Genomic DNA, 22,752 nt, shown 5'->3' with positions numbered 1-22,752 from the left:
TAGGCGATTAAATAATTGACGTTTGTTAATTTATATGTTGACAGTCTCAAATCGTGTTTCATCGGACAACTTAGGACAGACTCGTTTACCCTGAAACTCACATACCCAGGCGATGTCCTTGACCATATTTTAGTTACAATTAGCAGTCCATGTACTATATTGCAGTGTAATTCACCGAAATTCCCAGGAAGACCCATCTCAATTGCCCCAAGTACACAAATGTGTAAATGTTACTTATGCAAAATTTCAGGATTAGGTACTACTTATACGACTTAAAGACCTCCTGCAGGGACACCTCTAATAAGCATTATGCTCGAAAAAATACAACAAAAATGAAGTAATATTTTGCTTTGCGTTTTTTAAATTTACAAAAGTGCTAATCACCAGTTCTTCACCAGATTAAATTTTCTCAATCGTAAGCCATGTTTAGGGTTTTTGTACAATTTTGCTTTATGCTATATGCGATATGTTTGTTTTTACTAGAAGCATGTATGGTTAAAATTTCGAAGAAATATTTTCATAAATAAGGAGTTGGCACTGCGCAAAATGCGCATGCGCACATCTAATGTTTACAATATGAGATATGTTTCGCCTTCGTTGGAAAATGCGCTAAAAATCAAAGCTTCATCAAATCTTTGTGATAAACCACCGACCTCGCGAGACGCCCTCGGTCCTTTGAGATGTTGATATATCGTAATACACCTATAGACATTGTAGCGTTGCAGGTTTTAAAAAACATGTTATGCATAGATATGTTCGTTTAATTGATAACAACATCCTCAATAGTAATAATTTTCCGTCCTATTGTAGATTTTTAGCAGACTCGTAAATTATAATGGTAAATTCCGAAATCTGGCTAGGACAGGCTTAAAATTTTTCTGAGCCTGCCCTGGCGTACCCCTGGCTCTACGGCCCTGTATCTCTATTGCAAAGAGACCTTTAAACTCTCCGTTATTTTCATACATAGTTTAATTTTACTACAAAGTAAATTTACAAGTGCATAGTGAAACAAGTATAAAGACAGATTCTACTTGCCCTTTATGAATACTGTCTACCGACACTTCGTTTTCAAGATATCCACTTCACTTTCACAATAGATATGTCTTGTCCAGGCGAATCATTTTGGCTTTGTGAGTACTCTCCTCCGATAAAACTTTTTCCAAATATTCGCTCTTAAAGTTTTGACATATATTTCTTCCAGACGTCCCCCCCAGTACCCCCACCGACAATCCGGTCACGATAAGGGGTCGAGGAGGAGGACTATGGTTGGCAGAAATTAATTCCTTTCGTTAAGACCTTTCATAAGAGTCCCATGAATGATATAAAACCAATTCCAAACCAAACAAAATCTCGAAAATGTCTGCTGGTCCGTCTGTACTCTCATTTCCGGCTAATTGGCTGAACCGAACCGATTGGAGTCAAATTTGGTACTTAAATATATAAAAGGAAGAACTGAAAAGCTTTTGGGCAGATCGTGCATGCACAAAAAGAGAGACTAAATAAACGACCCCCTGGTACATCTGGCTATGTGCTCAATTGCGTCCTTGAATTAACCCTAGCACTATCACGAAAGTCATATCAAATTTTCAAAAATGAAGGCGCATTTTCCATGAATTAATCAGTAGTTCCTGCAAGGGCATGTAACAAACTATTTATATGTACCGGGTGACCCAATAAGACTGTTCCTCGGCCATATCTCAAGAACCGTTCGTCATATGACTTAGTAAAAAAAATTATTGGGGAAATCGTTCATGAAGAATCGCTGGAAAATATTTTCAAGTTCTAAAAATGACCAACAGAAGGCGTAACTGCCATCTTAAATTTTAAAAGTGCATTTTCTTTAAATTTCGCATAATAAATTAAACATTCTTTTTTCACATTTTTAAAGAGAACCAGTTTATCTATCCTTTTCGTAAAAACAAAAACTCAATTATTTCAAAAACAAAGATGGCGGGGGCGTTCAATTGTTTTTGCAATAGCCTGCTTTAACTTCTTAACCGTTTGACTGATTGTAACAAATTTGGTATCGTTGAAAAGAGCATTCCTTGGGCAACAAGAATCAACCAAAATATAATTAATTTAGTTGAATCCTTTTCCGCCCGGGAGCTAGTTTTGACACTATGATCAACAATCCTAAAAAAAATCAAAAAAAATCATGGCAGCCTTAACAAATTTAGAAAAAGTGGGGGACTGGGAGGCGACGAGTCTCTCTCTCTCTCACGACTTATTTTAGGGGACAAAGATTTCTTGCACTGCCTAAAAATTGACACCATTCTCTTTAATTTCCCCAACATTTCTAGCATTGCCTTAAATTTCCTATTGAAATATTTTATTTCCTTCATCTATTTCCTACATATTAGCCAGCTATTTCTTCAACGTTTCCCATTAGAGGGACAAGAATTTCCTCGCAGCAGCAGGGGGCTAGCTTATCGTTTTCAAAAGTTACATTTTTAACATGTTTTTGCACATAGTTCATCATGTGCTCAATTGCTCCGTAAACAGAAACCTTTGCACCATTATAGTGTTTTAGAAATCCTTTATAGTATACAGGGTTTCCATTTTTCGAGTGCCACTATGGAGATCTCGCTTAATTGATAACACAGAAAGCTATAATATGTTCAATAGTTTTGAAAATATCGCAAAAAAACGACAATTTTTCTGATTTTTTGAGGATTAAGTAATTGTATTAGACACTTCTGAAAAAAACATTATCCAGACACTTTTTTATGGACAATTCAAATGTGGCTTTTGTTTTTAATAATTTTCAAGGTGGCGGACAAACACGTAGCAACCACGGACCTGCCAATCACACCATGATGATACTATAAAAATGTCCAACACATGTTGGCCGCCATCGCGTGCTTTTTTAAGTTGGTAGTGACTGATTCTACTTAGCTTTATGTTGGTATAACTGGCAAAACTAACCTAGTTTATTTACTTAAAATTGTTTATTGGAGAATCTTCTGAATACTGATCAGCAGTATTACTGCTTTACATTGTTTAAATTACTGACAGTCACTATTTCATACAATTGAAAACAATTATGGCACCTATGCCTACTTCAGGCGTTATTTAATTACATAACCAAACTTTTTTTAGCGGTAATTTGTGTTTATCAATAAGCTCATTCATAAGACACAACAGTTACCGATACGCTACTATCGGTAACAGTTGTGGTCCTATGTCACAATCCATACTTTGACCTGTCTAGCGCTACTAAAAATGGCCGACTGCTCCGTAAAGAGCGTGAAAGTGGCGACGTAATTATAAGACGTACCGGTAACTGTTCCACAACAGTTGTGTCTTATGAACGCGCCCAATAGGAATCACCTCTACAATTTTAACATCACAATAATTTTACCTGTACTTTATTTAATTTTAGGTTAATTTTGCAAGTTTGCCAATATAAAATTAATTAATATCTGTCACTACCAACTTAAAAAAACACGCGATGGCGACTATCACATATTAGTCAAATGTGGAATATTGTATTGGCAGTCCATTTTTTTTAAGAGGTCCGTGGTAGCAACTTTATCTTTTCTTAAAGCGCCATTTTGGATTTTGGCATTTTTTTGTATCACACATAGTGTGGTGGCTCAATTTAATATTTTTTTCTAAAAATACAATTTTTCATTTTTTGTAGAAGAGTGCTTTGGAAAAACAAACGTTCCTAACCTAACTTAACAGGTGTGCAACAGAGAGCGGCGCGGTGGCTGGTTAGAGTTGTCATATATAAAAAAGAAAAATAAGAGACATATGGGGTATATCCTGACCGAGAGATATGTACCCCCAGTAGTGGGGGGGTCCGGAGATCCTCTCCCAAAAAAATGTTGACAAATTTCAGTTGGAACACAAAGTTTTCATGCTCCTACAAGGTAAAATGTGTTGATATTTAGAAACAAAAACACAGAAAGCCAAAGAGGAATATATTTGAAGGAGAAATACAGTGAAAAATGAAATGAAAAAAGCAAAGTAAGAATCGTGGAAGGAGTTTGGAGAAGAACACAGAACAGTACCTATAGAAAATTCAGGACGAGAAAAAAAGATTAAGGGAAAATAAAAGGGAAAGAAATAGAAGCAATTAAAAATAAGCAGAGAGAAACACTAACAGACAAAAAAATACTCGAAACATGGAACGAACATTACAGAATAAAGTATAAAAGGCCAAAGCTCTGCATTTTCCAATTATGCGACAGAATTTTCTAGCTTGTTACGATCTATTAAAGTGTTAGTATCTAAAAATTCTGGAGTCAAATTTTGAAGAGCAGATTACATTACATTTATTTAGGGTTAACGACCAGCACAAGAATATGCTCAATAAAGTTGCCAGAGGCCACATAAAGTAAGTCATAAATCAACGGGAAGATACAAGTAGAGCCGCTCAATGGAATCTGCAACCTGACCAGCGACACGCTAAGTAATTTATCAAAACCTTGCTGCAGAAAGCCAAGACTTTTCCATTTCTCAAAAAACAATAAAATCAATAAAACGTAAATGTGTCTTCAGTAACTTTGCACTAAATATGGATGTATTTATATACAGGGTGGTTCATTTAAATTTTTCAAAAATAATCAACGCTTTCATGGATGGTTGGTGCGACGTTCAACAATAAGGCAACAGACAAATTCATCAAATGGCGAAACTTACCTAATATATCCAAATCCAATCCGGCGTCTCTCTCCTCTGCCAACCTTCTCTCTTTCTCCACTGCAAAGACATAAATCAGTAAAATTACAAAAAACCATCGAACTCACTTTGAATGAAGTTGGCGCTGGGCTTCCTCCGATGATCCCTGCTGTGTATTCGATCCATCAACTTTCCAATACCCCTATCCTTCTTATTGATCGGGCCAGGGCACGTGTCGTCGTACAATTTCACGCACAACCGATGAAGGTTGATGAGACACGCTAAAATTGACACCGATCGGTTACGCACGAAATGAAAATCGGGGGGCGGAGCGTCTTACCTGCACACTGATAGCCCTGAGGCGCTATCCCGGAAATAATCTGATGACAGTGGTTGCACGGTATCACAGTGAAGTACGGTTGGGCTACGAATTGATGTCCTAACAGTATTAGCTGCAAGTAAATTATGACTAACGTTGCACTTTACAAGGCGTGAACAAACCTTTCTCGAGTACCTCCCGATGAATTTTGTACGAAATGACTTCTCCTTGTTGACGAACGTCGGAAAACGGTCTAGGGCGTGACCGGCCGGCCTCACGCCGAATACGCGCGTGATTACCGTCGCGAGAGCGGCCGCCGTTAAGTAGCGGCGCGGATCGTAGTTGTCACGATCCAATTCATCCCTGGAAAAAAATCACTTAGTAGACAATGGACGATAATATTGATTAAAAATAATGTTGTTCTACCACTTAATCCTATAGACGCGATAATCTATGGTACTTTTTTGGTTTTCTTAGATAATCTTTTGATATTCTTATGTATAGAACATTGAAGAAGAAAAGTACACAATACCAGAAAATGACAGATAATACCAAGAAACACCAATCAAGACTATAGAATGAAGATTTGTGCAAGACATGAATTTCGCGGGGTTTATGGAATTTTACTTTACGGCGCTTAGGACAGAAAGAGGTTGACGGTGTTGTAGTTCATGCATTTAAAATTATTACTAGGCTTGTGGTATTAACAAATGTGTTTTAAAATTGGATTTGTATTGGTGACCAAATCACAGCGGTCACATTTTAAATCGTTGGCGGGACAAATGTTAGATGTTAAGAAGTACTTTGAGACTGAATATATGGTTGGTGACGAACGTGCATTGGGCACAGTTTAAATACTTGGTGATCTTGTATATTAATAATGTGTTTTATAATTAGAACACTCGTTGCATAGTCACACCGGATACATTTTAAATTCTTGGTAGTCTCGTATATTAATATGCTGTTGCGAATATGCCATGTTCTACTTAAGTGCAAAGTACAGAGTGGCCAACTAAGAATGCGAGATATTGTATCTGAGAATCTATCAATCGTAGAGGCTTGCGGTAAAAAAAGTTATTACTAAAACGGCCACGAGAAAAACCTGGAAAATATTTCTGAAATGAGAGCTAGGGGGCGTAACTGCAATCTGGAATCTAAAAATGTGATTTTTCTGTGAATTCCGCTATATTAACCTAACAAAAAAATGACCAGTCTTTGAAGACGACGATAATCTGAACCTTTTTTGTTTGACAATTTTTCCTGTATCTCTAAAAATGAAGTGGTGGGGGTATTCAAAGGTTTCCGTAAAGAACACCCTGTATCTTCGAAATGACTGAGCCGATTTTAACAAACTCGGGTTAATTGAAAAGAGTTATTCTTCTGCTACAAATATTATAATATTTGAAGTTTTGTTAGTTTCACATATCTGGACATTTTTTTGTTAGGTTAATAATAGCGGAATTCACAGAAACATCACTTTTTTAGATTCCAGTAATGTCACTAGATATAGAAAGTACCGCAATCATCCGCCATTTTTGGGCAAATTTGCTGCCAACTTAAAAAAATTGACAAATAAAATCTGAATAGCTGTAATTTCTTTATAACCTAACTTCATAGTACTGTCATGTTTTATAAAAAATATATACAGGTATCTCCAAACAGGTGGAACAATCCTTAACCTTAAAGTTACTAGAATCTGGTAACGTCCGCCATTTTTGGGCAAAAATCATGCGTTCTCTCTCTAACACACGAGCCCAATGGATTGCGGAACTTTCTATATTTAGTGACTTTAGATTCCAGATTGCAGTTACGCCCCCTAGCGACCATTTGAGAAACTTAAAAATATTTTCCAGGTTTTTCTCGTGGCCGTTTTAGTAATAACTTTTTTTACCGCAGGCCTCTACGATGGACAGGTTTCCAGATACAGTATACCTCGCATTCTTATTTGGCCACCCTGTACATCTCAGTGTTAAATATGTTGGCGCGGTTGCTCTTATTTATTTATTTATTTATTTATTATCCCTCTCTTGTTTTGGGCCCTCAACAGGCATGACCCGCATAATGCTATTTAGAGGTGCCTCTGCAGAAGGTCTTAAGTTGGTCTATACTACTCCGGTATTTACCTTACGAATTAGGAAAACTGCAGGAAAACCTAATTCGGAGTAGCCGGTAGAATGCTCGGAATTGGTCTAAGGTAATTTCCATCTCCGCCACAGATGAAAAATTCACCTCAACCCAGGTTCGAACACCCGACCTCCGGATTTATAACCCAATTCTCTTACCACTGAGCCATAAATCCTTTCTGAGCCATAAATCCTTTAATTATTGAAAGTAAATGGGTGACTATATCTATGTATACACTGTGTCCCAAGATAAGGATGTCCATCCTTGGGATCTTGGAAAGCATAGAAGATATGACGATGGTCGAATTAGAGAAAAGATGCGCAATTAAACAATTATAATGCTTTAAAGAAAACCAATAAATTCCGATTACTTCCCAAGATATGCCAGAAAAAGCGAAATTTGCCAATTTCGTTTTTATTTTTTTATATGGCCCGTAAAAAAAGTACATACCGTATTGAGTAATAGTTTTTAGTACGAATACAACGATATATGGCGCACACAAAAGAAACTGTTGGTTTGAACAAGATGGTGCACCCGCTCATAACGCCCTAATCGAGCGAGAATATTCCAATTTCCAGAAAATTTCCTCGATATTCACACAATTAGGATGTTGTGCGCCGGTGCACCATCCTGTTGAAACCAACAGAGTTGCCAACTTTTGTTTTTTTTTTGTACAATATATTGATGTACTCATAATAAAAAATGCTACTCAATACAGTATGTACTTTTTTTTATGGCTCATATTCTCCGAAACTAAACGTTGTATTGAAAAGGCTATCTTGTAGAGCTCAAAACGTAACAATGGGAAAGTGTGTTTTATTTTTTTGTATTTATTCAAATAACACCAGAAAAAAATAAAAACAAAATCCGCAAATTTCGGTTTTTTTGGCATATCTTCGCAAGTAATCGGAATGTTCTGGTTTTCTTTAAAGCATGATCATAACTCTTTAATTGCCCATCTTTTCTCTAATTTGACCATCTTCGTATCTTCTATGGTTTCGGAGATTCCTATGATCGACATCCTTACCCTGGATACAGTGTATACCTTAAAATATATACTCAATTATTTATGCAATTCAAAAGCAGGTATATAGTGAACAGAAAGCAACAAAGGCCATAAAAATAATTTTTCAAAATCATTTAATTTTTGAAAAACAAATTCATTTATGTACCGGGTGACCCAATAAAACTGTTCCTCGGCCATATCTCGAGAACCGTTCGTCATATGACTTAGGGGTAAGAAAAAAAGGGGTAAATCGGTCACGAAGAATCGCTGGAAAATATTTTCAAGTTCTAAAAATGACCAACAGAGGGCGTAACTGCCATCTTAAATTTTAAAATTGCATTGTCTTTAAATTTCGCATAATAAACTAAAAAAAATTTTTCACAAAGGAGAACCAGTTTATCATTTTCGTAAAAACAAAAACTCAGTTATTTCAAAAACAAAGATGGTGTGGGGCATTCAATTGTTTTTGCAATAACCTGCTTTACCTCCTTAACCGTTTGACCGATTTTAACAAGTTTGGTATGGTTGAAAAGAGCATTCCTTGGGCAATGAGAATCAACCAATATAGTTAATTTAGTTGAATCCTTCTCCGCTAGGGGGCTAGTTTTGACACTATGACCCAAAATTCTTGTTGCCCAAGGAATGCTCTTTTCAAGGATACGAAATTTGTTACAATCGGTCAAACGGTTAAGAAGTTAAAGCAGGTTATTGCAAAAACAATTGAACGCCCCACGCTCTTTAAAAATGTGAAAAAAAATTTTTTAGTTTATTAGACGAAATTTAAAGAAAACGCAATTTTAAAATTTAAGATGGCAGTTACGCCCTCTGGTGGTCATTTTTAGAACTTCAAAATATTTTCCAGCGATTCTTCATAACCGATTACTCAATAATTTTTTTTACCCCTAAGTCATACGACGAACTGTTCCCGAGATATGGCCGAGGAACAGTCTTATTGGGTCACCCGGTACACTTTCATATTATAACACTGATATTAAAACATAGGAAAATAGCAGGGAAAATAGTGACTAATGCACAAAATAATTTTTCAAAAATCGTTAAATTCATTCTCATAAAAAAGTAATAGAATATTTTCAAACTGCAATGTAGATCCACTAAAAAAATAGACAGAGTAGTTTTGCAAAAACCTTAAGAAGACAAAACAATAATTTTTCAAAATTTGTTTAATTTTTGAAAAACGGATCTGTGTACTTTAAAAAGGTTCTTATACTTTAAAACGATAAGATCGTAGGCAGGACAGATCCAAATAGCTGAACTAAACATTTTTTAGTGTAACCATGATGCATTAAAAAAAGAGATAGACTACATGGAAATAGTGACAACACTACAAATCCAATTTTTAAAAGACCACTTGGTTTTTGAAAACTGATCCCTATATGATAAATTACCACATTTTTACAATTTGTTTTTAAAAATCGAAAAACTAGACCTTTTTGATATTGTAACACTAATGCATTAAAAAAAAAGGTAGTTCCTAAACAAATAATGACAAAGCCCCAAAATAATCTTTTTCAAAATTACATTGATACTTCACAAAGTGACGAACATAATTTTTTTAAATTTAAATTTTCAAAAAATATCTGTTTGTAGTTTTTTGAATGCTTACTTTCACCCATTACATCCAAATACATATTCTTTAATAATTCACATATTTTATGCTTGCGCTTTAGGCTTTTGCTTTTCATAAAGTTTGTCGTGACTCAAATTTTATATACAACTACAAAAGTAAAGGAAAGGGTTATTTTTTTACACCATCCATAATTTTTTATTTTCTAGCAAATGTTAAAATGACATTTTAATAGGTTTGAATGAGTAGACTAAGCCGTTCTTTAACCGTAAAGGTAGATAAAGTGAAACAAATGAGTGTGCAATCTAATGACATCCGTCATTCTTATTTCAAATGCACTATATAAACTGACGTCCAGAACATATGACAGTTCTGTTTCTATAGAAACGATCACGACGGCTGAACCTAGGCTTGCTATTTTTGATGTCTCTAAATTAAATTCAGAATTCTCCAAAGTTTTACAATGATTTATATTGCTTCTGCTACAAAATAAACTTTTGTATTGTACACGACGATAAAGGGAAACTAACCATCTCGTGAAAGTCTTTCACTCAATGGTTAAAATATCCCTTTATCGTCTTGTATAATAAATAAGTATTATTGGACTCGAATATGAACAGGGTTATACCAAGTACCTACACCGCTCCACTAAGCGGTCATGCATAGAATAGGGGATCCAGCGGCGTGGATACCAGCGAATCTTCTCTCAAGATTTCAGGTGAAATAATGCTGTGTAAATTTGACTTTTTTGAAAATCATTTCACCTGTTCAAAATTTGGAGCTGGCAGATTGGGACAGAACATAATTTGAAATAAGATTTTATGACCTTAGTACGGAAAGAAGATAAAAATAAACCCCGAAGGCGGATCTAAAAAAGCGGCAGAACACCTTGGTATGACCTTATGGGGTCATTGGATTTGATCCATTTTCAATAGGCTTGTTACATGTGGTATATAGGTCAACTGTACAAAGTTTGAACCGAATTGGGCCAAGCGTTTGGCAGTTATCGGACACTATCGAGTTCCCTACAAAGCTTCCATCACTTTGCTCTGCCGCTTAATACATTTTCAAAACCATTCGGTCTGTTAAATAGGGAAAGAGAAGTAACAAAAGTGGCTTGGCCAGCAAAGGCACTGCAAATAATGACCTCTTAACGTAAATTTCGGAATTTACAGATGAAACATTTGAACAAAAATGCAACAATAAACGTAATTACACAACTAAAAAAAAGAGCAAATACAAAAAGAAATTTAAGATGGCAGAGGCGGCGACGCCAGGCATATGTCAAAGTTTCAAGTTTCAAAACAAGTTAAAAAAGTAATCGTAAACGATTTACAAAAAGCGCATTTTCACTTGCATTCATTTTCCATTTGTAAGATGCAATTTCTGTTAAAATCGTAAAAACCCGGCCACAAATATGAAAGATAGCGTTGCAAATGTGCAATCCATTTTTGAAATGCTACTTCAATTTCCGTTTATAAAAAGAATTTCATTTCAATGCTTTCATAAATAAGAAAGTTGCCACTGCGCATGCGCAAACCTAAATTTTGACACTAACGTTAGATGTTCCTTTGTTTCAAGTGGCTATGTATCAAATGTCATTGAAATACTTTTATAATTAAAAAAGTTTGCAATTCGGTTTATAAATGGTCGGGGCACTGGGAATTTTGAATCGATTTGACTCAACTTTTGGCATTGCGTATTATATGGCTAAAGCTATAGGCTGGTCAATCTAGGCAGGTTTATACAAGTGAAGTAGAAAAAATTAGTAACAAAGTAATCTCTGCGGAAATGAGTACTCAATAGGGTCCTTATTAATCCCTCAAAAATCGCATTGGTGGTATATTTTGATTCTCTATAAAAATGATCTTTTGAGTTTTTTTAATTAAATGCATACTTTACGAGATATTTAATAATTTCAACAAAAATCAACATGGTGGCCATTTTTTTCTAAGTTCTACCAATGCGACAAAGTGCGATTTTTGAGGAGTTAATAAGGATCCTATTGAGCACTCATTTCCGCAGAGATCACTTTGTTACTAATTTTTTCTACTTCAACCACCCATTTTGACTAGCCTACTATGCCCATATTGAATTTCATGCAATTTAGTTCATAACTAACGGAGATATAAAAGCGATCGGACATTTCTAAACAAAGTTATCATTCACACGGAAAGATAGATGGACAAACAGACATAGGAAGAGACGGACAGACTAACAGACAGACAGCAATACAAAATTATAACTGTAAAATTATGGAACATGTAAAAAACGGTTTTTTGGTTTTTTTACAATAACTTTTTTAGCAATAAACGCAGAAAAAATTCCTTCCTCCCACCATAACGAACCAAATAGCAAAAAAAGTAAAACAATAGCTCTTAAGATGGACGGACGGACAAAGTGGCCACAATAGCGCATTTTTTTTGTTTTTGTGAAAATGCGCTAAAAAAGGTATTATATAATGATTATAACAGATGAATAAATGAAGAAAGACGTACAGAGAAAATTAAGAAAGTGACTCAGAAATTGAAAGAGCAGAAAGCAGCAACTTACAGGTACGGATCGAGTTTGTCCAACAGTAAACTTTCGTACAACTTCACCTCCTTGGCCTTATCCTGACTAATTTCGGCCATCATCGCGTCGTTAGGACCAAAAATCGTGCCCAGTCCCGCCGTGCGCTTCTGCTGAAAGTCGGCGAGCTGCCGCGTCAGCTCCTCCTTCGCCCTCGTGCGCGCCTTCCAGAATATTCGACGCAGTATCTCCTCCTTGTCGAATTCGTGCGTGAGAACGTCGTCGATTTCGCGTGCGATATTCTCGTCGACGTTGCTCAGGCGGAGATGCTGCAAGTTAAGGGTTAGCTCGTGCGACGTTAATCGAAATACTTACGGCGCCCGGTACGAGGAAGCTCGAGTGGATCTCGAACGCCCACTTTCGCATCTCCTTCGCGTTGCCCTCTTTGTACAGGTCGGTGATTAAATAAAATAGTAGGCTACTGGGATCCGAGTTTGATAACACGTAATTCATGAACACAGCTAGGTGAGGGGTATGTTCCCAGAGTCGGGACAGCGATTTGAACGGACCGTGATCCTCCAACTGGCCCTGAAGGTCATTGTTACATTTTCGAGGTATTTACGTGAAGGAACTTACCACTTCGGGATCGGAGATCTCGTCGTCCTCCATACTGATGATCGGCTGTTGGGCGGTTTGGGAGGTCGCCGCGTGAATCGGCGAGCTGTTGGCCAATACTCGTCCCATTAGGCCCAAAGAGGTTTCCATAATATTCTGGAAAAAATAAGAACCATCAAAGAATGAGAAAACAATACATAGTCCCTCTTTGTTTCTGGTGAGAACAATTTAGTTTCTGTTTCAGAACTTAGGCACAGAGAACAGGTGCTCTCTGTTTCAAGAGAGTTCTGTGACATGTGATAATTTTCCCCAAGTACTTAACCTTATTAATTGGATGACAGTCACTGTAATTTTTGTTTGAGATTCTCTGGAACATTTTAAATTATCTGTCCTTTCGTCTGTGGCGACCCCTGTTGGCGGATTCCTTCACGCAAGCCTCAAGGCGCATTTTACGTCTCAATTTTTTACTGGGATTTCATCCTCCTTTGCTGAGAGTACCGCTAGGGAGTATTCCTTATCCCCCGAAACTATGTCCTCCCACAAAAACGTCTAATGGTCACTCATACGATAATTTGCGAGAAAACACAATCGAACTTGCTCTATCGTTGTGGAAGAAAATAGTACTGGGGGGTTTGGGGGGTATGGAATGAAATTAAGCTAAAGAGGAAACAATTCAAAAAAGTACATTCACCTACCTCCTCAAATGTAAGATCACAGTCATCAGCCGAGTTTCGATTACTGTACTGCTTTCGACCGGGTACCGGACTAGGATACGGAGGCGGCGGCGTTCCGGGCGGCGTCGGCGCCGACTCCCAAATTTCCGTTCGACTCAAATCGTTCATGCTCTCCGAGGCGATTAACCGCCGTGACGCCTCGGCGGGCGATATCGCGCAAAGAGAATCCGGACTCGACTTTGTACGATGGTGCGTATGATTTGGAGACTGAAAAAAAATACGTTATTGGCCCATTAATGCGCTACGGTATAAAGCGGCGACTGCGTGGTTTAGATCTTATTCATTGCGCAAATCTACAGGATGTTTCATTAATTTCAATTTTTAAATTTTCAGATTAAAATTGAAATTCGCGATTGAGATTAACACTAGAGGCTGGTGTAATTTACAATGGCGTGTAGCGGTTTGTAAACATTCTTGCAGGTTAAGTAAATTGAACTATTTTGAAAGTGAATTGAGTGTATCCTGCCGTTTTTGCGACTGGAAAATATAAATCCATAATCTCTCGCCGACATTCCCTTACGTCGATTATGCTTAAAAACAGCGTTACTATTCCTGGCATAATTACACTGACCACAAATTAATTTTTCGATGTGTTTCTTACTATTTGTGGCAGACCTAATCGCACAGAGTGCACGTAACATCCTTCTATGTGAATATGCCACTTTAACTTATGCTTATCGAGACTGTGTGTTAAAATGTGACGCTTAAATGTTAAAAAAAAGTTATTCCTAGCAGAGTGTGTCAAAGAATGAGTGTTTTTGTTGTGTAATTGCACTGTGCACAATTAAAAACTTTGGACGCGTTAGACGATGATTCTTTAATTTGCCCTTATTGCTGGTTGGGTGTAACTGCACTATTCACAATTAAAAACTTTGGAAATATTATGAGTTATACGTCGATTTCTTAAATTATCCTTACTGTTGGTTGCGTAATTACACTGATCACATTTACCGTTGTGAAATGATCGGCCAAAATTTTCGAACATTGCTTTTATTAATTTTCCTCTAAATACTAAAGCAATTATATGTACAATTAAATAGAAAACCCTCTCATCAAGCAGAAATACGAATCAATAAGGGTTGAACAAGCCACTCCTCTCATCATATCTCAAAAACGGCACATACTATCACGATCAAATTTTCGTGGATGGCTAATGACCAATTACCACTGCGTCTTACTGTAACTGGCGATCAAAAAAGGATTGACGTGGTGTCCCCTTTGGAAGTTGAAGTTAAATATGATTACCCATGTAAACAAAAGTTCCAGAGGTCACTCAACGGCAACTTTTTTTTGATCGCATAGTATTCCTTTTGCTGTCTAATGAATAGGAATTTTCCACATATTTGTCTTTTAACTCGTCTTTTAATAATGTGCATAAATTTACACTTATACTGTGTGGATGTTTATTAAGCGGCAGAGCTAAGCGATGCAAGCTTTATAGGGGAGTCGATGGTGTCCAGAGTTGGACTGGGTCACTGGGTCAACTGGGTCACTAAATTAAACTGGGTCACTGGGTCGCTGGGTCACGTCATACTCTTTTCAGTTAGACCCAGTGACCCAGTTTGACCCAGTGACCCAACTTAACCCAGTTTGACCCACCGACCCAATTTCACCCGGGGACCCAATTCGACCCAATCACCTAGTTTGATCGAATAACGCAGTTAAGTCAGTGCCCTCGGTTCAAGTGTACAGATTATGAAATAAATGCTTAATGCTGGTTTGTTGAAAATAATACTCGATTGCTTGACAACTGCCATTTCTGTGATGTTTGCTTTAATACTGCCGTAAAAAACTTTCCATGTCCCGAATTGTATTAGAATAATGTTATTTCTTTGCTTCAGGGCTTACCAGTTTGCTTACAGGTGTTCATTCACATTTAATTTTTTTCTACTAGTTAGCTTAATCAAAATAAATCTTTTCTCTAAATACTTTCATTGACTACAAACTATAAGCAAATGCATTTGATTTTTTTAGGTATTAGTTCTCTTGAATGAAATTGGGCTACGTGCTTGTTGCCTAATATTATTGAGGAAGTTTTTTTTTTAAATTAAAAGTTACTTGAAATTGTTTTGGATGATACCTAACAATAATTTAATTACTGGGCCACCGGGTCACTGGGTCAAGCTGGGTCACCGGGTCAAGCTGGGTCACCGGATCAAGCTGGGTCACTAGGTCAAGTTGGGTCACCGGGTCAAGCTGGGTCACCGGGTCATTGGGTCAGTAAACTAACTGGGTCACCGGGTCACTCTATGCTTGACCCAGTCCAACTCTGATGGTGTCCGTCTGTCCGTGAACACGATAACTGTCAAACGCTTGGACCGGTTTGGTTCAAACTTTGCACAGTTGACCTATATGTAATTCCCGTTAATAAGGGGAATCAAAAAATGTATTTCTTTATTATGTTTACGTCAAGAAGTAAATGGGTCAAATCCAATGACCCCTTGGGGTCACGCTTCTCTGTCCCTGCCAAACGATTCAACCTATTCGGCTCAAACTTTGCACAGTAGACTTATATTTATTTATTTATTTATTATTCCTCTCTTAGTTTTGGGCCCTCAACAGGCATGCGCCCAATTACAGAGTGACCCGCATAATGCTATTTAGAGGTGCCTCTGCAGAAGGTCTTAAGTTGGTCTATAGGTACTACTCCGGTATTTACCTTGCGAATTAGGAAAACTGCAGGAAAACCTAATTCGGAGTAGCCGGTAGAATGCTCGGAACTGGTCTAAGGTAATTTACATCTCCGCCACAGATGAAAAATTCACCTCAACCCAGGTTCGAACACCCGACCTCCGGATTTATAACCCAACGCTCTTACCACTGAGCCATAAAGCCGGTATGCCATATGCCACATGTAACAAACCAATTGAAAATGGGTCAAATCCAATTACTCTGTGGGGTCACACCGAGGTCCTCTGCCGCTTTTTTAGACTGTCTTTATGGGTTTATTACTTTTTACGCTATAAGTATAAATTATATAAAACAAAGTGTAATCGAATATAAACATTCTTTGTACTAATTGTGTTTGAATATTTAATCATTAACTATACAAGCTGTTGTTGGTACCTATGTGGAAGAATAAACAATAAATAGGATGTCTTGTAGGTATCGTTGGTAATTTTTTTACACAATTTCCTAAATATGTTTCGTTATTCTTTATTTTTTGTGATTATTTATTCTCAATCTATCATTAACCATCCATGAATATTTGATCGTGATAGTATGTGCCGTTTTCGAGATACGACAGGGGGTGACTATTTCAACCTCTTGGACGGCAGTGCACCTGGATATTTTGTTGACAATTCAACTCATGTATAAAAAATCGCATAGGCCGCAGTGCAATTGTCACTTTGACAGCGGCAAAAGTTACCTGCATCTTTTCCAGCGACAAATGCACTAGTGGTTTTTTCCTTAGACCATTATAGTACATGGACTGCTAATTGTAACTAAAATATGGTCAAGGACATCGCCTGGGTATGTGAGTTTCAGGGTAAACGAGTCTATCCGAAGTTGTCCGATTAGACACGATTTGAGACTGTCAACCTATAAATTAACAAACGTCAATTAATTAATCGCCTAGATATCCCAAAAAAAGCAAACTTATTCTTATTTATGTCTTACTAACCTATCATAGCACATTTTATATCTGTGATACGCGGGCATAAAGTACCACTTCATGCCCTAGGGCATTAAGTATCACCATAGTAACTCATTTATACTTAATGACAAAACAAACAAATATTTGCAGGTAATTGAAAATTAGAAACGTCAATTACTAATTGTCAATACCTACTAAATCACAAGATTGGCCTTATTTCGAATAGTTTCTGGAACTTCCTCCTCATTCACAATGAATTGAATTATTAAGGATCCTCAGATCCTTTATAGTTTTGTATTGTCGTCCGTCCGTCCGTCCGTCCGTCCGTGTGCGCTCTAACTCTTTTTAAAAGTGGCCGATTGTGTTGAAATTTGGTATACGGGTACGTTGGACATTAAGAACGGACGCTATTGATTTTCAGGAAGCTGGTTCAACAGGAACAAAAGTTATACGACTTCGAGTGAATCGGGAACAGGAAAAACTGCGAACTCAATATAATAAAAATTAACATATTTCATTCCCTAGGTCATGTATCGAGTTCGTACTTTCGCTAGATTATTCCCTATGACTCTTAGATGTGTAACAATTCAATATAACTCTTCTCTGTGGTCTCGGTCAAAAGTTTTAGAGCAAAATGTACCCAAAATTATTCTTTACACATGAATTTAGAGTTGTAAATGCTTTCAAACGCATTATCTTGATGCTGAAAGAGTTGATAACGTGCACGTTTGATAACCGCATGTGTGTGATTCAAAAATGTTAAATTATTTTTCTGAGGCCACATGGATTTTGATTAAAATATGTCAAAATCGTTATTTATGCACCAAGAGCGTTGGGAAAAAGACTAAGCGCATTATCTCAATGCCCAAGACATGAATTTGATGCATTTTTGGCNAAAGACTAGGCGCATTATCTCAATGCCCAAGACATGAATTTGATGAATTTTTGGCGAAAACGTGGATTTTGATCAAAACATGTCAAAATCGTTATTTATGCACCAAGATCTTTGGGAAAAAGACTAGGCGCATTATCTCAATGCCCAAGACATGAATTTGATGCATTTTTGGCGACCACGTGGATTTTGATCAAAACATGTCAAAATCGTTATTTATGCACCAAGAGCGTGGGGAAAAAGACTAAGCGCATTATCTCAATGCCCAAGACATGAATTTGATGCATTTTTGGCGACCACGTGGATTTTGATCAAAACATGTCAAAATCGTTATTTATGCACCAAGATCATTGGGAAAAAGACTAGGCGCATTATCTCAATGCCCAAGACATGAATTTGATGAATTTTTGGCGAAAACGTGGATTTTGATCAAAACATGTCAAAATCGTTATTAATGCACCAAGATCGTTGGGAAAAAGATCAAGAGCATTATCTCAATGATCTAAACATGAATTTGATCTATTTTTATGGACCACATGGATTTTGATCAAAACATGTCAAAATCGTTATTTATGCACCAAGATCGTTGGGAAAAAAACCAAGAGCATTATCTCAAAGCCCAAGACGTGAATTTGATGCATTTTTGTTAACTATAAAATGTATTTTGTAAGATTAAAATAAATTGTCGTTAAAAGTGATTGTAATACTGAGGATCCTTCGATATTTCGTTGTATCGGTTTATTTAAAATTACGTTTGACGTTTGGATGGTTTCTATCACATTAACAAATTCGAACCACGCATATTCGATCAAACATAATGAATTATTTTGTAAACGAATTTTGGCGAAGAAAACTATTTGTAAAACATAAAATTTTATATGTACCACGGGCATAAACTGATGTCTATACTCTCGGGCGACTAAAAAGCTCTCGGGCCATAGGCCCTCGAGCTTTTTAACTTGTCGCCCTCGAGAATATAAACATCACTATTATGCCCTTAATACATAAATAACTATTGTGGACGTATAGTAAATAATGAAGGGTATTTAAAGCTTCCCGTACTACGCGGTTACTATAAAGCTGCTCTTTAAGCGATCCTAGTGGTGTTTACACGACTTTAGTTTACCCTGAGATTCACATACCCACGACTACAGTGCCCTCTATTCGTGACCATCCATTTTGTATTGAAAGCATAGGGCGAATAGCAGTCCATGTACTATATGGTCTAAGGTTTTTTCACTATTCATTTTCGAACCAATTATCGCATTATCCTTTCCGATATGACTAGTTTGACGTCTGTCAATAATTGATTAGTCTCGTGAATTTCTTGTTCGTTAAATTGTCCTGCCGAATTACACTCAAGGTTTGTATTTAAACCAAGTAAATTTGGGTTGTTGCAACTCAAATCTGTTTCCTTTTAGCAATTGAACTCGAAAAACTGTCAACCTAAAAATGCTCCACCTGCGGTGTCACATTTTTATTAGTTGACAGTTTTTCTCGTCTAATTGCTAGGCAACAGATTTTCATTACCTAAACAACCCAAATTTACTCGGTAAAATACAAACCTCTTGTGCAATTATAAGTGACAATTCAACTCATGTATAAAAAATCGCATAAGCCGCAGTGAAATTGTCACTTTGACAACGGCAAAAGTTACCTGCAACTTTTCCAGCGACAAATGCACTAGTGGTTTTTTCACTTATTCATTTTCGAACCAAATATCGTATTATCCTTTCCCATATGACTAGTTTGACGTCTGTCAATAATTGATTAATTTGGTGAATTTCTTGTTCGTTAAATTGTCCTGCCGAATTACACTCGAGGTTTGTATTTAAACCGAGTAAATTTGGGTTGTGGCAATTCAAATCTGTTTCCTTTTAGCAATTGGACTCGAAAAACTGTCAACCTAAAAATGCTCCACCTGCGGTGTCGCATTTTTATTAGTTGACAGTTTTTCTCGTCTAATTACTAGGTAACAGATTTTCATTACCTAAACAACCCAAATTTACTCGGTAAAATACAAACCTCTTGTGCAATTATAAGTGATTATTTATTCTCGAACTATCATTAACCATCCACGAAAATTTGGTCGTGATAGTATGCGCAGTTTTCGAGATACGACAGGGGGTGACTATTTCAACCCCTTGGACGGCAGTGCACCTGGGTATTTTTGTTGATTATTTATTCTCAAACTATCATTAGCCATCCACGAAAAGTTGATCGTGATAGTATGTGCCGTTTTCGAGATACGACAGGGGGGTGACTATTTCAACCCCTAAGACGACAGCGCACCTGGGTATTTTTGTTGATTATTTATTCTCGAACTATCATTAGCCATCCACGAAAATTTGGTCGTAATAGTATGTGCCGTTCTCGATATATGATGAGAGGGGTGGCTGGTTCAACCCTTATTGACTCGTATTTCTGCTTGATGAGAGGGTTTTCCGAGGGGTTTTCTATTTAATTGTACATAGAATTGCTTTAGTATTTAGAGGAAAATTAATAAAAGCAAACAAAATTGCGTGGCAAGGTATATTTTCACTTCGGGTATGTTCGGAAATTTTGGCCGCCAGTTTTGGCCGCTCATTTCACACCGGTATCACATTTCAAATTCTTGAAAATAACGTGGTAAAATGCGACGTTTCTTTAAAGTGTAATTACATTGATTGCAAATGTATTTACTTTTACGACCCTAAAAACTATAAAGTTGATTACTTTTAGCCATTGCAAAGAAACAAAATGGCGGTCTTATCCCACCAATCTTAATTACAATGTGCTGTCACCAGAGGTCTCACGGTTACTCTGAATCACGAATAAGCAGGGAAGGTGGATGTTAATTTAACTTTCACTGTATCTGCAAAGCGAATTTTTATGCTCATGTCCTCTGAACCATCCTGTAATGTGATCATGATCTCCAACCAAATAGTCTGGAATCTGTCCTGCTTGCTTTGCGCGTTCAAACGGATGCGCAACAGCCGCCTATTGCGAAAACAAGCAGTTCTTACACACTTCGATTTTTTTAACTACTACTTCGACAGTTAAAAATGAGTGGTATTTACATTGTTGATTAAATCATTGCAAATCAAGCAAAATAATCTTTACACTGAAAACTTGTCACATCGACTAAGACCGATCGGTCCTAACCGGTAGTGGCAGAAAAAATTAAAACAAAAGCATTAGAAACGTCTACAAAAATGTTACTTACATAGTTGTTAACTAGAGTTGTGCAAGTCGCCACAAGTGGGTACGACATTTGCTTGTTTATTGAATTAACAGCGTCGGGATCACTACATCCAGTGTTGGATAGACGAGGCGGAAGTGGCGGCGGAAGGGAGGACGTGTCGGAATATAGGGAGTTAGTGATCATCAGTTCGGAATTTGGAGACGGCTCCGCGTTATTGTTTTCGGATGGTACTTCGCGAAAAAGAAACATGGCGTTTATATCTAAAGGCACCTTTCCATTGATATACAAAGGCTTAGCGTTATTTTGTGCGTCGAGTGAACGATTTCGTTTCGGTAAGGGAGGAGGCACTTCGTTATCTAAAATAAAGCCGTGTGAAGAAGGCACCTGTGCCAGTCTTTGCGAATGTTTCTTACTAAGTTTCGGAGGTAAGGTATGGGAGACGTTGGGAGGTGGACTTTTCGGTAGTGGGGGAGGTGTATCTAAATTATCGAGGCGTTGCTGTAAGAAAGAGACAGTAAAGCAGTGTTAGTGTAGTGTCAACAGCCATATATTTATTTGTGTCTAGCCTTCTCCTGGAGCACCAGGAAAAAGCTACACATCACATACAATGAAAATTAGAAACATCACCGATAAAGATTGATCAAATGGAAGTATTTTCACCAATCTTTACTGTTATAAAAAATGCAGCGTGTAAATGGTAACAGATACAATGAGCCAAAAGCCAACCGTTTACCATTATAACCATTTACCAACCAAGCCGACAATTTTAACACTCATTCAATTATCAAAATGTACAAATTCGTAATGGCCGGAAATTACCTCGTTCTGCGTTCGAACGTGATTTTGAAGTATCGTGTGCAGCTTCTGGAGGTTACTTTCCGCCTTAACTAACTTCTCGCTCTTCTTGTCGTTCGGCGAGACCGCAATTTCGCTACGCAACTGATCGATGAAGCGCTGCTCCTTTTCGATCATCAGCCGAATTTGCTGTTCGCGCTCCAGCTGCAGTTGGTATTGCTTCTCGTACTGCAACGGAACTCTCGATGAGAAATCGCAGACGAGTTCGACGGTACTTACGGTAACTGGTTGAGGGCCCGTGATCCGTTGCGACGAGTGCGTCGTGAGCGGACGGGTGTGAAGACTGGGGGACCCCATGGTTCTGAGGACCCCCGATCTTTGTTGAACTGTCAGTGTTACGTGGCCCGAAGCTGCAAGAAAAAATGGTGGTTATTGGTTGTTTTTAAACTGCTAATAATGCAAATTTTTCGAAAATAAGGCATTCTCTGCCTCGTCAAAAATTAACGCCTCGAAGCTCCAAAGGAAAACGCTCGGTATATTGTTGTGTAAATTACCGTAGTTTGGATGATGTTTAAGCCGCATTATAATTTGTTTATATTGTTTATTTAATTGGGACAGGAACGTCTAGAAATTATTTGCGTTAACATTTGAGAAGTTTATCTCATGTTGTTCCCCGGTCGTAGATAAGAATTGCGCTTACCGCTAAAAGTTATTTAATTCTGTAAACAGATGTTGTCGCAGGTGCGCGTTTAGATAAGAGAAT

General features: G+C 37.4%; 1 protein-coding gene across 3 annotated transcripts; it reads right to left on the bottom strand.

Moving 5' to 3' along the window:
* Nucleotides 1-4,546: 4,546 nt before the first annotated feature.
* Nucleotides 4,547-22,404, bottom strand: LOC116180373 (rho guanine nucleotide exchange factor 12-like). 3 transcript variants are annotated; one of them, XM_031500337.1, is made up of 12 exons: nucleotides 22,269-22,404; nucleotides 22,014-22,217; nucleotides 21,608-21,692; nucleotides 21,216-21,550; nucleotides 13,482-13,727; nucleotides 12,808-12,942; nucleotides 12,547-12,759; nucleotides 12,214-12,500; nucleotides 5,128-5,308; nucleotides 4,967-5,078; nucleotides 4,755-4,907; nucleotides 4,547-4,707 (listed from the first exon to the last, which is right to left on the bottom strand). In XM_031500337.1, exons 1-12 carry the CDS (start codon nucleotides 22,344-22,346, stop codon nucleotides 4,562-4,564), a joined length of 2,175 nt encoding a protein of 724 aa, XP_031356197.1. In that variant the 5' UTR covers nucleotides 22,347-22,404; the 3' UTR covers nucleotides 4,547-4,561. The 3 variants fall into 3 exon arrangements, with proteins under 3 accessions (XP_031356197.1, XP_031356196.1, XP_031356198.1); XM_031500336.1 differs by having other exon boundaries at nucleotides 21,216-21,692; XM_031500338.1 differs by lacking the exons at nucleotides 21,216-21,550; nucleotides 21,608-21,692.
* Between the last annotated feature and the right edge of the window lie 348 nt (nucleotides 22,405-22,752).

The sequence above is a fragment of the Photinus pyralis genome, unplaced genomic scaffold (assembly GCF_008802855.1).
Source record: "Photinus pyralis isolate 1611_PpyrPB1 unplaced genomic scaffold, Ppyr1.3 Ppyr1.4_LG9, whole genome shotgun sequence".
NCBI lineage: Eukaryota > Metazoa > Arthropoda > Insecta > Coleoptera > Lampyridae > Photinus > Photinus pyralis.
This window is presented reverse-complemented; position numbering and strand designations above follow the sequence as displayed.